This window comes from Oncorhynchus gorbuscha, linkage group LG26, assembly GCF_021184085.1.
Source record: "Oncorhynchus gorbuscha isolate QuinsamMale2020 ecotype Even-year linkage group LG26, OgorEven_v1.0, whole genome shotgun sequence".
Classification (NCBI taxonomy): Eukaryota; Metazoa; Chordata; class Actinopteri; order Salmoniformes; family Salmonidae; genus Oncorhynchus; species Oncorhynchus gorbuscha.
Window position 1 is genome coordinate 37,962,952 of NC_060198.1, and position 16,225 is coordinate 37,979,176.

At 43.7% G+C, this 16,225-nt stretch overlaps 1 protein-coding gene across 2 annotated transcripts in view; it reads right to left on the reverse strand.

Moving 5' to 3' along the window:
- LOC124015068 (glutamate receptor ionotropic, NMDA 2C-like) overlaps positions 1–16,225 on the reverse strand; it is an 81,194-nt gene that overhangs the window by 15,485 nt on the left and 49,484 nt on the right. For both annotated transcript variants that reach the window (XM_046329984.1, XM_046329985.1), the window contains exon 5: positions 9,759–9,970. In XM_046329984.1, coding sequence (XP_046185940.1) covers positions 9,759–9,970 — 212 coding nt within the window. The remainder of the gene's footprint in view (positions 1–9,758; positions 9,971–16,225) is intronic.

Sequence of the window (16,225 nt, forward strand, 5' to 3'; positions counted from 1 at the left end):
TAAAAGTCTCCAACTTCAGCGATTTTTGTAATTCGTTCCAGTCACAGGCAGCAGAGTACTGGAATGAAAGGCGGCCGAATGAGGTGTTGGCTTTAGGGATGATCAGTGAGATACACCTGCTGGAGCGCGTGCTACGGATGGGTGTTGCCATCGTGACCAGTGAACTGAGATAAGGCGGAGCTTTACCTAGCATGGACTTTGAGGAGAGAGCAAAATTTTGAACATGAAAAGTTATTAATAAACAAATTAGGCACATTTGGGCAGTCTTGATACATAATTTTGAACAGAAATGCCATGGATCAGTCTAAAACCTTGCACATACACTGCTCCCATCTAGTGGCCAAAATCTAAATTGCACCTGGGCTGGAATAATACATTATGGCCTTTCTCTTGCATTTCAAAGTTGATGGTTAAAAAAATACAAAAGAACGTTTGTTTTTTCCTTGTATTATATTTTTGTCATGACTTCCGCCGAAGTTGGTCTCTCTCCTTGTTCGGAAACTGCAAAAATTTTTTTCTACTGTGTTATTGACTTGTTAATTGTTTACTCCATGTGTAACTCTGTGTTGTCTGCTCACAATGCTATGCTTTATCTTGGCCAGGTCGCAGTTGCAAATGAGAACTTGTTCTCAACTAGCCTACCTGGTTAAATAAAGGTGAAATAAATGTTTTTATTTAAAAAACAATAGCATGGTATTCTTTCACTTTAATAGGTACTGTAAATTGGACAGTGCAGTTAGATTAACAAGAATTTAAGCTTTCTGCCTGGAAAATGTTCTTGTTACTTACAACTTCATGTTAATCGCATTAGCCAACGTTAGCTCAACCGTCCCGTGGACAGGACACCGATCCCAAAGAAGTTTTAACACTTATTTTTTCTTAAAACTGCATTGTTGGTTAAGGGCTTGTAAGTCAGCATTTCATTGTAAGGTCTACAACTAAAATTTCTAAAATTTGATTTGATTTGATATTTATTGGTCCGTTAGAATGTTGGAGTCAAAATGACTGACGGAGCATTGGCTAAGCCAAATGGCATCACCAAGTACTTGTAGTGACCAGACATTGTGCTAAAAGCTGTCTTCCATTCATCCCCCACCCAGATGCGGATGAGATTGTATGCATTCCGCAGGTCCAATTTATTAAAGAACTGGGCTCCGCGGTCAAATCAAAGTTTATTTGTCACGTGCGCTGAATATAACAGGTGTAGACCTTACAGTGAAATGCCTACCCCAGGAGATGGAAGATCGCGTGACCGTCCCTCTACTCTCGTGGGTCCTGAGTTGGGATGTACCGGACACTGCTGGAACTGGTACCCTCCTTGACCACAATAGAGACAGAGCCCCAGCTGTCTCTGTCTGTGTTGCTGCGAGGGAGCCGTGTGACCCTTACCTCCATGGGTTCCGGCTCTGATCCAAAGTGTTCACTGAGGGAGGGAGAGAAGCAATGAGTGCCGACGTGCCCGAAGAAGTTTATTCGTGAGGATGACCATCGCGAGGATAGGTTGTTGTCTCAACAGGCCAGTTCCGTCTGAACCTCCTCGCACAAGCCTCTTCTGAATAGCGTACGAAGTGCCGTCTTTCTGGGTTCCCTGGAACTGGGCATGTGGCTGTGTGCTAACATCATATCTCGTCGTAACCATGTCTCTCTGTGAGGCGAATTAACACGGTGCTAAAGTGCCTCACACCTTCACTAAGAGGACCTGAGCCCATGGCTCAGGACTACCTTGTCTGATGACTCCTTGCTGTCCCCAATCCACCTGGTCGTGCTGCTGCTCCAATTTCAACTGTTCTGCCTGCGGCTATGGAACTCTGACCTGTTCACCGGACGTGCTACCTTGTCCCAGACATGCTGTTTTTGACACTCTCTCTCTACCGTACCCGTCTCTTACTCTGAATGCTCAGGATGAAAAGCCAACTGACATTTACTCCTGAGGTGCTGACCTGTTGCACCCTCTACAACCACTGTGATTATTATTATTTGACTCCGCTGGTCATTTATGAACATTTGAACATCTTGGCCATGTACTGTTATAATCTCCACCCGGCACAGCCAGAAGAGGACTGGTCATCTATGAACATTTGAACATCTTGGCCATGTACTGTTATAATCTCCACCCGGCACAGCCAGAAGAGGACTGGTCATCTATGAACATTTGAACATCTTGGCCATGTACTGTTATAATCTCCACCCGGCACAGCCAGAAGAGGACTGGTCATCTATGAACATTTGAACATCTTGGCCATGTACTGTTATAATCTCCACCCGGCACAGCCAGAAAAGGACTGGTCATCTATGAACATTTGAACATCTTGGCCATGTTCTGTTATAATCTCCACCCAACACAGCCAGAAGAGGACTGACCACCCTCCAGAGCCTGGTTCTTCTCTAGGTTTCTTCCTAGGTTCCTGCCTTTCTAGGGAGTTTTTCCTAGGCACCGTGCTTCTACACCTGCATTGCTTGCTGTTTCTGGTTTTAGGCTTGGTTTCTGTATAGCACTTTGTGACATCGACTGATGTTAAAAGAGCTTTATAAATACATTTGATTGATTGATTGACTAGTTTTGGCTTGAAGGGGTTCCCTCCAGGCCAGGTTTTCTAGTGTTAAGGCCAATACAAAGGCAGTACAATTCTTTCCTAGATCTGAAAGGAACAGCTATGATTGAATCAAGAATGCAGCCAATAAAAATATTGTTGTGAAATGTAATTAATCTGCTCACAGCTATCGGTTTTCTGTATATAAATATTGGTTTGTTTGTTACCATTGCAGCTTGTTATTGATTGAGACGGACAGGTTTGAGTTGATTAATATAAAGGTGGCCATTTGTCGCTCATCCAGGGTTATTAATCAGTGGAGAAATGCTATTGGCTGAGAGTTTTTGGGGATATTCACAAGTCTTCACCTGATTCATGTTCTTATTGAATAACGACTACAGAGCTCCTGTACATGGATTGGATGTGAATGGAAAAGCTGAGTGACCAATGGCATGTCATAATGACTCAATAACGCATGGGGATGAATTAGGAACTCAGCTAATGTGGCCATTTTCAATCAAGATAGTCGATGCACCAATTCCACCCATCAGGTTACAAACACTAATAACACTATTGTAAACACATCTATTCTCGTTTCATAAAAGCCCATCGTTAACTTCATGCTCCTGGAATAATAGATCAAGAGGCTTCAGTTTATATGGCAAACATCTCATTAGCATGATTTCCTAAAGGAGATGAGGACATGATTTCCTAAAGGAGATGAGGACATGATTTCCTAAAGGAGATGAGGACATGATTTCCTAAAGGAGATGAGGACATGATTTCCTAAAGGAGATGAGGACATGATTTCCTAAAGGAGATGAGGACATGATTTCCTAAAGGAGATGAGGACATGATTTCCTAAAGGAGATGAGGACATGATTTCCTAAAGGAGATGAGGACATGATTTCCTAAAGGACATGATTTCCTAAAGGAGATGAGGACATGATTTCCTAAAGGAGATGAGGACATGATTTCCTAAAGGAGATGAGGACATGATTTCCTAAAGGAGATGAGGACATGATTTCCTAAAGGAGATGAGGACATGATTTCCGAAAGGAAGAAACATACCAGAAGAAGGTGGAGGAGGGAGAGTGACAGAGAGAAACAGAATGGTATAAAAAGACCTCCTTGATGTGTGCCCAGGAGCTGACGTCAGGAGTGGGGTTGCAGGGAGAACTGGAGGGACTGGGCGGCTCCATAGGCATGCGCATTATGTCATGGCTGTGACAGATGGACGGACAGCTGGGGCTGACCAAAACAAATCTGACACAAATGAATCACAAACAAACAAAGGCAGGAGTGAAACACAATGCTGGATTATTTGCTGCCTGGCTAATGGCGGGCTCGTCCATGGCAGATAACCAGCCTACATACTCAATCCTGTAGACCTTGCCCCATTACCAATGTCTTTGGGGTTTAAAACAATTCTTCCTCTTCAGGCATTGCTCTGTCTCTTTATCTCGACCCCCCCCCCCCCTTCCCTACCCTGGGTGAAACGATTTGACCTAAACCTCAGTGCAACATAAACATCCTTATGCTAAGCCATGGTAACGAAGTGTACACCGGCATGGGGCCCACTACATGTGGAGCGGCTGGAATGACCCTGACAAAGTGAGCTTTACCTGTATACACAACCACTGTAATGATCTACAGACACAGAGACACAGAGAGAGACAGAGAGACAGACAGAGAGAGAGAGAGAGAGAGAGAGAGAGAGAGAGAGAGAGAGAGAGAGAGAGAGAGAGAGAGAGAGAGAGAGAGAGAGAGACAGACAGACAGACAGACAGACAGACAGACAGACAGACAGACAGACAGACAGACAGACAGACAGACAGACAGACAGACAGACAGACAGACAGACAGACAGACAGACAGACAGACAGACAGACAGAGAGCAAGAGAGAGAGAGAGAGAGAGAGAGAGAGAGAGAGAGAGAGAGAGAGAGAGAGAGAGAGAGAGAGAGATTGAGAGAGAGAGAGAGAGAGAGAGAGAGAGAGACAGAGAGAGAGAGACAGAGGAATCCAGGGGAATCCAGGGGACAGCACTAGCTGTGCATATCAAGTGGAGGAAGCTGACGCTGGTATAATATTCATTCCTCTAAATTATCAACAGGATTACCAGGAACGTGATTAGGAAAATGTCCTCCATTTTCACACTAACTGGATTATGGGAGGGTCTTTGGAATATGTGGGTGGAAAACATAGTGACGTCATTAACAGTGTGTTGGAGACTTGAACAGGGTTCAAATTAAACATTGACTCTTGGGGGTCCCCAGCGTCTCTTAGGGAGACACAATGTCTCTTGGAGGCGCACAACGTTGATATATTTGACTTTTTTCAAGGGACCACATTGATATTGCAGCAGTTCGAGGATGTTAGACACCTCCAGTATAGAGACAACAGACAGTCAGAAATAGGAGGGGCTCATTCCATAGCTCACTGACAGTGGCACATAGGGAGTGGCGGTGTGGGGGACCAATTGAACCATGATGAGATGCAGAGAGCACTAATGACACATCACCCTTAACCTCCCTCAGATCTTCAGACTAATGGAGTGTGCCCTCAGCCCTCAGACACAGGGAAGAGTAGGAGGGCGAGGGGCAATGAGACGCACACAGCCGATGGAGGCGCAGAGCTGCAGCCGCAACAAAAGGAAACAAATGAAGTGTTTGGAGGAAACGAACGAGTGGTGTGAGACATGACAGAGTAAACAGACAGGTCCCAACATCCCCTGTCTCACCAGCTGCCAGGGATCACCGCTGGGAGGTTAAGTGGGCTTCTGATTGCTTCCAAACAGGTTTGGGAATATAAGAGAATATGTGTGTGTCTGTCTGTGTGTGTGTGTGCTTGTGGTGTGTGTGTGTGCGCATGTGTGTTCACGTGTTTGTGTGTTTGCTACAAATGTTTGTGTGTTGTTGTCACCACAAAACCAATGATTTGTGTAAATGGGTATCTGCTTGTTGTCTGAAGGAAATCCAAAGGCCCAGTTGTTTTGGGTCCCTATATCCAGCAGGAATCCCTTGAAACATTCACCTTTGAAACAAACTTAATTGGACCACGGTGCTGTGCATTGTTCCTGCCAATGTGTGGCTCGGGGGGACTCACCCACTGCTGAACCCAGTCTCAGTTTTAATCAAATCAACCTATTATCATCTCGCTCTCATTAGGCAAAATGGTTATATGATGACATCATCGTCTAACGTCAACGCTACTGTTCACCTAGGGATCACCAGCAATGGCAAGAGGCTAATGCACTGACGTGTGGTCACTGTAAGGGTCTGCAACAAGCTAGTGAAGTGAAAAACGTTACAAAGAGCTTTACAGAAGAATAGGACTCTCTGGACAACCTGACACACAAGGAGGTGTTATATCAGTCTTACCACAGTGGAGCAGAGTGAACATGTGACTGTTTGTTTTGTCTCTTCAAGGAGGAATAAGCGTGTCTCCATGCGAAGCAGCACAGATGGTCCGGTACGCAGGCTTCCTCGTTTCTCTCGTCTGCTGAGGGCTTGAGGGATCGGAACAGAGGGCCCAGAAATACTCCCGCCTGACGGATGGCTCGTGGGGTTGGCACCCAGCTCGGACGAGTCGTGTAGGTGTGAGTTATGGGCTATATGGGCCTCGGCGGGAGTCTTGGGGCATGGAAGCGGTTTCTGAGAGAGGCCGCTGATAGTCCTTAATAAATGAGAATGCCAGGTCCTCTAGCTCCCTGTCCTGCTGGCCAGGAATTATGACTGGCGGCCAGGATTTAAAAAACACCACAGCCCTGGGGTCCATTATTAGCATCAGCCCCCAGGGCTGGTCTTTAGTGGCATGGCTGTTGGTGTTTTACCATTATCAATAATTGGGCCTCTATCTCAACCCACTAACTGCATCATTTAGTTGCTTACTTGGTTTAGCCAATTTCTCCCATATGAACTCAAGGAAAATGTTTCCTTGTTCAACATGGCAAACTGAAATCTAAGTCAAGACAAAGCACACTAGAACTATGCAGATGATAATAATGGGGTGTTTCGGTCAGTGTAAGCTAAAAAAAGATCTGGTCTGCTTCCCAAGCAGATTTTCACTGATCTGAGCTCATCCCCTCTTCTCATTAACAACCATTGTCAGTAATGGATAATGTTTCCTTTCCCCATATCCATTCACACATTTCAGGCTCTAACTGTCCAGGATTGATGAGGCAGCCTAATCGGCCCATCTAATTGATATCCCAGCAAGCAGCACATATATTTCCCTTATTGGGTCACACTGTGATTACTGTGATGTCGCACTCTGGCTGTCTGCTTTACCCATTGTATGATGGCTGGGCTAATGGTAGGGGAAGAGACTGTTCATCCTATTCACACCTAATGGCACTCTCCAAGTTACAGTCCAAATGAATCAACCACAGCATGTTCATGTACATGTTGGAGCGTGTCATTAATATGGTGTCTGTGGTAGTTCTTAGCTCAGTTTACGTTCAACAAGTAGTGGCAACCCGTCATCAAGGGAAGGTGGGGGAGAGCCCCACCTGATTTGAGCCCCACCTCTTCAGCTAAACATGTTTTGCATGATTGGGATTAATATGTGTCAATATGTGTCTCTTTTCTTGATTTCTTGAGTAAGGCAGCTCCAAAATGCAGGTGTTTCAGCCTAGCTCAGTGATTTCTGTGGTGGTGGGGCAGCCAGTGGAAAATACGGAGAGTTGGTGATGTTCTTTAGTTGCGCCGTGATATGCTCAGTGTTCTGTCACTCATGGGGACACTACGTTACCGCAAAATCTACAGGGAGAGCTCGAAAATTCAAACCCCATTGGGTGCTGCAATAGAGTTACATTAGAAGTGCCCATCCAAGAAGGCTCAAAGTCATTGGCCACAGATAAAATGATGTCAAATCACATTATATCTACCATAGCTGTGATTGGACTGATCATGTCAACATCATACTTTCAAAATCTTAGCTAGCAAGCTAGACAAGCAGCCATCATCATGAATTACATCAACAATCTACTGGCAAATTATTTTCAATCTGTCACGACTCCTACCGAAGGTGGCTGCCCTTCCCGTACGGGTGGCGCTCGGGGGTCGTCGTCCTCGGCTGCCACTGATTCTCCCCCCCCTCCTTGTCTGTTTTTTGGTTACACCTGTTATGTATTGTGGTGATTAGTTGGACTTTATTAGCCAGCCGGCCCGCCTGTTCTTTGCGCGGGATTGTTTGTGTGACATTTGTGCATGTTTGAGATGAACGTGTTTTTTCCTGTTCATGGGTTTTGCTGGACTGTTTTAGTCCTCGTGTTTAGGGCATTTGTTTTTTGTGAGCAACCAGTGTTTCGTGGGGTGGCCTATGTTCGCCGTGTGTGCATTAAAGAACACTACCTTGAACTCTCTGTTTCCTGCGCCTGACTTCGCACCCACTACACCCAGAGCGTTACACAATCCTTGTAATATGAAGACAAATTATAGATAAAACCTATCGGTGCTCATCGGCCATTGGACATGAACATTACACAACAAGTTGGAAATCGCAAATTCAACAATGAGGGGTTTGGAAGAAATCAGTGGATAATTGCATGCATTGCAAAGCAATCACTAGCCTGCTATTCAGTGGAGTGGGTGTGTGGTCCAAGTCTGGGTTTAAGGGTCTCTTTCCAAGCTTAAAAGGATAAACACTCACATGCCATGAGCCAGAAACAGTTGAATACATTGGTCATGCTGGGAACTCTGAAACAACTGGGAACTGGGAGCTCCGACTGGGAAAATACGTTTTGAACGGTCAACCAACTCGGCCTCTTTCTAGAGCTCTGACCTGAAGATCACTGACTTCATGATTCAACCTTGTTTATTTCAGAGTTCCCAATTGTCTTGAAAGGACCATAAATCCAGAGAATGCCAGACTTTGATGACAAAGTTTGATGACAAAGATTGCCGCTTCACCTTCCTGTTCAAGTGAGCACAGCACAAGACGTTGAGTCCAAAATGTATTGTATGCTGCTGCAAAATTATGTAATATACTGTAGCTAAGAAAGTAATACTAAGTGTATGTTGTGAAGTAATCTGTTAGTAGCCCATGTGCCTTACCCTAATAATTTGGTCACTTTCCCCCTCATAATTTAACACATGTAGCCTATAGCCTGTTTTAGAGAAATGTAATAATTTAATATTGTAAGAGCTTTCATTGTCTGCTTATATGCCCCCTTTATTTATCCTATGGTTCTGACTTGGTATACAGCGAGAATACTGTAAGAACGACCCATGTTCTGAATTATGTCACTGTACATTTCAAAAGTGGTGAACAAATAGTTATATTGACTAAGTCCGTCCTAGATCGCTCATTATTGTCTTAATCGAAATTACGGATTACCTCTTATCCGTTGTCGTCCACTTATGCCATAGTTTGTATATCAGTTATGTTTTTTTAAAGGCAGTAAACGGGGCTGAATTAACTGTTTTGCTGCCAGACAAAGCTCCGCTGATAGCCAGGTGTAGCAGTGTTAAAGATTCACTCCATGGTGCTGAACAGGTTTATGTAGGCCCTAATGCCACTCTAAATAATGCCACTTTAATAATGTCTACATATCTTACATTATTCATATCATATGTATATACTGTATTGAGACCCAATCACTGGACACTTTAATAAATGGATCCTGAGTCACTTTAAATAATGCCACTAATAATGTTTACATATCTTACATTACTCATATCACATGTATATACTGTATTTTATACCATCTACTGCACCTCGCCTATGCCACTCGGCCATCGCTCATCCATATACTTATATGTACATATTCTCATTCACCCCTTTAGATTTGTGTGTATTAGGTAGTTGTTGGGGAATTGATAGATTACTTGTTAGATATTACGTTTGGAACTAGAAGCACAAGCATTGTGCTACACTCGCATTAACATCTGCTAACCATGTGTATGTGACCAATAGAATTTGAATTGATTTGAACAGTTTGTGGGCACTGTTTGTCACCGTTATAGTGCAATTCATGTATTATTTAGTGTTGTTTTGTGTTGTGCAGTGGCTTTGCTGACATGCATCTAAAAATATTTTGGGGAGTTTGCCCCACCAAGATATACTGCACATGCTAAAATCGCCCCTGACAACAGGTAATGGTGAAACAGGATAATGGATGTACATCACCATAGTAGTACGCTACACTTTTATGCTGTTTCATTCTTCTCATCAGAAAAAGTTTGTGGTCATTAATATCAGAGAGGAATACTGTTCCACTCACGTCTCTGTCTTGTTGGACTGGCGGCGGCAGGGCACAGTGTTGCTGACACAGGTCCCAGTCATGGGGTCGACAGCCTCCACTATGACAAAGGGACGTTCCTCCAGTGTGGCCACAGTCAAGTGTCTGTTATCTGATACGGGCTCCAGATAGGTGCCGTAGCGAGGCCACACCGGGTATCTCATCTGCAGGATCCCCATCTCATAGTTCCCCACCTGGAAGAGGAGAGAGAGAAGGGAAAATAACAGGCATGAGTCATACTTTAGCTTATTCATACCTGCAATACAATCACATCTCAAAACTACTCCTCAGAGATTCGTGTCTGATTTCCATGCAGCCGTGTGGGAAATGCCAGGATAGATTAAGACGAGGAAATGTTATTTCCAGGTCTGCATTTTTTGTTATCAATTTTCCTGTGTATTTTACTATAGAAAAAAACTAAATACATTTTACTGTTGAATGCTAAGTGATGGATTCTCTCATTTCCACAAGGAAAACATACAGTCGATCAAATATATATCAGGATGCAGAAAGACAAGATCTTTGCCAATTTTAAATAGACCTCAACAATCCTGAGACACACACTGTGTAGTTGCACCAACTGTGACGTCTCCTTGCACTAAGTTAGAGAGGTTTGTCTTGTCTCACTCTGAACATCTGTACTTAAGCTGTGAGGATCAGCCGGTCACAGAGGACCAAACTCTTTATCTGTTCTTTCCTCCATTACCAAACACAGTTGTCCATCTCAGTGGTGAGGAAGTAGTTCAGTATGCTGAACAGCACTTCTCTGCGTCATTGCAGTGACTCAAAGCAGTAACAATTCTATTATTGTTCTCTATGGTTTTATGTGTTGAGAATGAGGTTGTAAACTTTGACATAGTGATGATAATTTAACCGTCCTTAATGGCACATTTTGTGCTTTTAATCAGTGAAGTTCCATAATTAAGAGCTGTTTAAGGTTAAACAAAGAGTCAAATACGTTTTCTCTCCAGAATTAGTTTGTGTTAATTGTTGTTTATGCTTCCTAATTACTACGGAGCGACATTAAAATGGATCGTGAACTGTGTTGATAATTGTATTCATTGTTACTGTGTTGATAATTGTATTCATTGTTACTGTGTTGATAATTGTATTCATTGTTACTGTGTTGATAATTGTATTCATTGTTACTGTGTTGATAATTGTATACATTGTTTCTGTGTTGATAATTGTATTCATTGTTACTGTGTTGATAATTGTATTCATTGTTACTGTGTTGATAATTGTATTCATTGTTACTGTGTTGATAATTGTATTCATTGTTACTGTGTTGATAATTGTATACATTGTTACTGTGTTGATAATTATATTCATTGTTATTGTGTTGATAATTGTATTAATTGTTACTGTGTTGATAATTGTATTCATTGTTACTGTGTTGATAATTGTATTCATTGTTACTGTGTTGATAATTGTATTCATTGTTACTGTGTTGATAATTGTATTCATTGTTACTGTGTTGATAATTGTATGCATTGTTATTGTGTTGATAATTGTATTCATTGTTACTGTGTTGATAATTGTAGTCATTGTTACTGTGTTGATAATTGTATTCATTGTTACTGTGTTGATAATTGTATTCATTGTTACTGTGTTGATAATTGTATACATTGTTTCTGTGTTGATAATTGTATTCATTGTTACTGTGTTGATAATTGTATTCATTGTTACTGTGTTGATAATTGTATTCATTGTTACTGTGTTGATAATTGTATTCATTGTTATTGTGTTGATAATTGTATTCATTGTTATTGTGTTGATAATTGTATTCATTGTTATTGTGTTGATAATTGTATTCATTGTTACTGTGTTGATAATTGTATTCATTGTTGACCATATTGACCAACTTTTATGTTTCTGTCAATATATTGGCAGATTGTCACATGTATCAGCAACAAAAGACTGCAGGGTAAAACCATTTCATTGCTCACATTAACAACATTTAACAACATGTTTGTGTTCAATCAACTACCTCTACAATGGCAGAATACTGGTCAATAACGTTTTAGAATGTATGGATTGCACTGCCATCTTTAATTCATGTCAGGGGTCACTAAAATAATGCTTGGCCAACTCTGAGGCATCTAAGATGAAATAGTGAGCATTGAAAGTTACAACCTTACAATAACAATAATAATATTTGACATATTCTGGCTGCCGAGTGGGGCAGTGGTCTAAGGCACTGCATCTCAGTGTTAGAGGGGTCACTACAGACACCCTGGTTCGAATCCAGGCTGTATCACAGCAGCCTAAGGCACTGCATCTCAGTGCTAGAGGAGTCACTACAGACACCCTGGTTCAAATCCAGGCTGTACCACAACCGGCTGTGCTTGGGTCCCATAGGTCCCATAGGTCCCATAGGGCGGCACACAATTAGCCCAGCATTGTCTAGATTTGGCCGGTGTAGGACACCATTGAAAATATTTGTTCTTCACTGACTTGCCTAGTTAAATAAAGGTTACATTTCATTTAAAAAATACATTATTTTACAGCAGTCAAAGACTGCATAATTCTGCTTACTTTGGAAAATTATTGGCTGTCCTAAAGGTTTTATCTGGAGGCCAACCCATACCACTGACCAATGCCTTTGTTTCATAATAATCTCTCTTACTAATACTGGAAATTATCTGACTTCCGGCGCCGACTGAGATGGCCGCCTCGCTTCGCGTTCCTAGGAAACTATGCAGTTTTTTGTTTTTCTACGTGTTATTTCTTACATTAGTACCCCAGGTCATCTTAGGTTTCATTACATACAGTCGAGAAGAACTACTGAATATAAGATCAGCTTCAACTCACCATCAGTACGACCAAGAATATGTTTTCCGCGACGCGGATCCTGTGTTCTGCCTTACAAACAGGTCAACGGAATGGATCGCATGCAGCGACCCAAGGAAACGACTCCGAAAAAGAGGGAAACGCGGCGGTGTTCTGGTCAGACTCCGAAAAAGGGCACATCGCGCACCACTTCCCAGTATTCTTCTTGCCAATGTCCAGTCTCTCGACAACAAGGTTGATGAAATCCGAGCAAGGGTGGCATTCCAGAGGGACATCAGAGACTGCAACGTTCTTTGCTTTACGTAGACATGGCTTACTGGGAAAACGCTATCCAGGGCGGTGCAGCCAACGGGTTTCTCCACGCATCGCGCCGACAGAAACAAACATCTCTCTGGTAAGAAGAGTGGCGGGGGCGTATGCCTCATGACTAACGGGACATGGTGTGATGAAGGAAACATACATCCTTCTGTTCACCTGATTTAGAATTCCTCACAATCAAATGTAGACCGCATTATCTTCCAAGAGAATTCTCTTCGATTATAATCACAGCCGTATATATCCCCCCCCCAAGCAGACACACCGATGGTTCTGAATGAACTTTATTTAACTCTTTGCAAACTGGAAAACATTTATCCGGAGGCTGCATTCATTGTAGCTGGGGATTTTAACAAAGCCAATCTGAAAACAAGACTCCCTAAATTTTATCAGCATATCGATTGCGCAACCAGGGGTGGTAAAACCTTGGATCATTGTTACTCTAACTTCCGCGACGCATATAAGGCCCTGCCCCGCCCCCTTTCGGAAAAGCTGACCACGACTCCATTTTGCTGATCCCTGCCTACAGGCAGAAATTAAAACAAGAGGCTCCCACGCTGAGGTCTGTCCAACGCTGGTCAGACCAAGCTGACTCTACACTCCAAGACTGCTTCCATCACGTGGACTGGGACATGTTTCGTATTGCGTCAGATGGGAATATTGACGAATACGCTGATTCGGTGTGCGAGTTCATTAGAACGTGCGTCGAAGATGTCGTTCCCATAGCAACGATAAAAACATTCCCTAACCAGAAACCGTGGATTGATGGCAGCATTCGCGTGAAACTGAAAGCGCGAACCACTGCTTTTAATCAGGGCAAGGTGTCTGGCAACATGACTGAATACAAACAGTGCAGCTATTCCCTCCGTAAGGCTATCAAACAAGCTAAGCGTCAGTACAGAGACAAAGTGGAATCTCAATTCAATGGCTCAGACACAAGAGGCATGTGGCAGGGTCTACAGTCAATCACGGACTACAAGATGAAATCCAGCCCAGTCACGGACCAGGATGTCTTGCTCCCAGGCAGACTAAATAACTTTTTGCCCGCTTTGAGGACAATACAGTGCCACTGACACGGCCTGCAACGGAAACATGCGGTCTCTCCTTCACTGCAGCCGAGGTGAGTAAGACATTTAAACGTGTTAACCCTCGCAAGGCTGCAGGCCCAGACGGCATCCCCAGCCGCGCCCTCAGAGCATGCGCAGACCAGCTGGCCGGTGTGTTTACGGACATATTCAATCAATCCCTATACCAGTCTGCTGTTCCCACATGCTTCAAGAGGGCCACCATTGTTCCTGTTCCCAAGAAAGCTAAGGTAACTGAGCTAAACGACTACCGCCCCGTAGCACTCACTTCCGTCATCATGAAGTGCTTTGAGAGACTAGTCAAGGACCATATCACCTCCACCCTACCTGACACCCTAGACCCACTCCAATTTGCTTACCGCCCAAATAGGTCCACAGACGATGCAATCTCAACCACACTGCACACTGCCCTAACCCACCTGGACAAGAGGAATACCTATGTGAGAATGCTGTTCATCGACTACAGCTCGGCATTCAACACCATAGTACCCTCCAAGCTCGTCATCAAGCTCGAGACCCTGGGTCTCGACCCCGCCCTGTGCAACTGGGTACTGGACTTCCTGACGGGCCGCCCCCAGGTGGTGAGGGTAGGCAACAACATCTCCTCCCCGCTGATCCTCAACACGGGGGCCCCACAAGGGTGCGTTCTGAGCCCTCTCCTGTACTCCCTGTTCACCCACGACTGCGTGGCCACGCACGCCTCCAACTCAATCATCAAGTTTGCGGACGACACAACAGTGGTAGGCTTGATTACCAACAACGACGAGACGGCCTACAGGGAGGAGGTGAGGGCCCTCGGAGTGTGGTGTCAGGAAAATAACCTCACAAAACTAAGGAGATGATTGTGGACTTCAGGAAACAGCAGAGGGAACACCCCCCCTATCCACATCGATGGAACAGTAGTGGAGAGGGTAGCTAGTTTTAAGTTCCTCGGCATACACATCACAGACAAACTGAATTGGTCCACTCACACTGACAGCGTCGTGAAGAAGGCGCAGCAGCGCCTATTCAACCTCAGGAGGCTGAAGAAATTCGGCTTGTCACCAAAAGCACTCACAAACTTCTACAGATGCACAATCGAGAGCATCCTGGCGGGCTGTATCACCGCCTGGTACGGCAACTGCTCCGCCCTCAACCGTAAGGCTCTCCAGAGGGTAGTGAGGACTGCACAACGCATCACCGGGGGCAAACTACCTGCCCTCCAGGACACCTACACCACCCGTTGTTACAGGAAGGCCATAAAGATCATCAAGGACATCAACCACCCGAACCACTGCCTGTTCACCCCGCTATCATCCAGAAGGCGAGGTCAGTACAGGTGCATCAAAGCTGGGACCGAGAGACTGAAAAACAGCTTCTATCTCAAGGCCATCAGACTGTTAAACAGCCACCACTAACACTGAGTGGCTGCTGCCAACACACTGTCATTGACACTGACCCAACTCCAGCCATTTTAATAATGGGAAATGATGTAAATATATCACTAGCCACTTTAAACAATGCTACCTTATATAATGTTACTTACCCTACATTATTCATCTCATATGCATATGTATATACTGTACTCTACATCATCGACTGCATCCTTATGTAACACATGTATCACTAGCCACTTTAACTATGCCACTTTGTTTACTTTGTCTACACACTCATCTCATATGTATATACTGTACTCGATACCATCTACTGTATGCTGCTCTGTACCATCACTCATTCATATATCCTTATGTACATGTTCCTTATCCCCTTACACTGTGTATAAGACAGTAGTTTTGGAATTGTTAGTTAGATTACTTGTCGGTTATCACTGCATTGTCGGAACTAGAAGCACAAGCATTTCGCTACACTCGCATTAACATCTGCTAACCATGTGTATGTGACAAATAAAATTTGATTTGATTTGATTTGATTTGATTTGATTCTTCTTATCCTTCTCTTCTTCTCCTTCTCCTCTTCTTCTCATCCTCTTCTTCTCCTTCTCATCTCCTTCTCTTCTTCATCTTCTTCACTTCTCCTCCTCTTTTCTACTTCTTCTTCTTCTCTTCTCCTTCTCTTCATCTTCTCTTCTTCTCCTTCTCTTCTTCTTCTTCTCTTCTTCTTCTCTTCTTCTCCTTTTCTCCTTCTCTTCTTCTTCTTCTTCTCTTCTCCTCTTCTTCTTCTTCTCTTCATCTCCTCCTCTTCTTCTTATCCTTCTCTTCTTCTTCTCTTTATCTCCTCTTCTTCTCCTTCTATTTTTCTTCTTCTCCTTCACTTCTC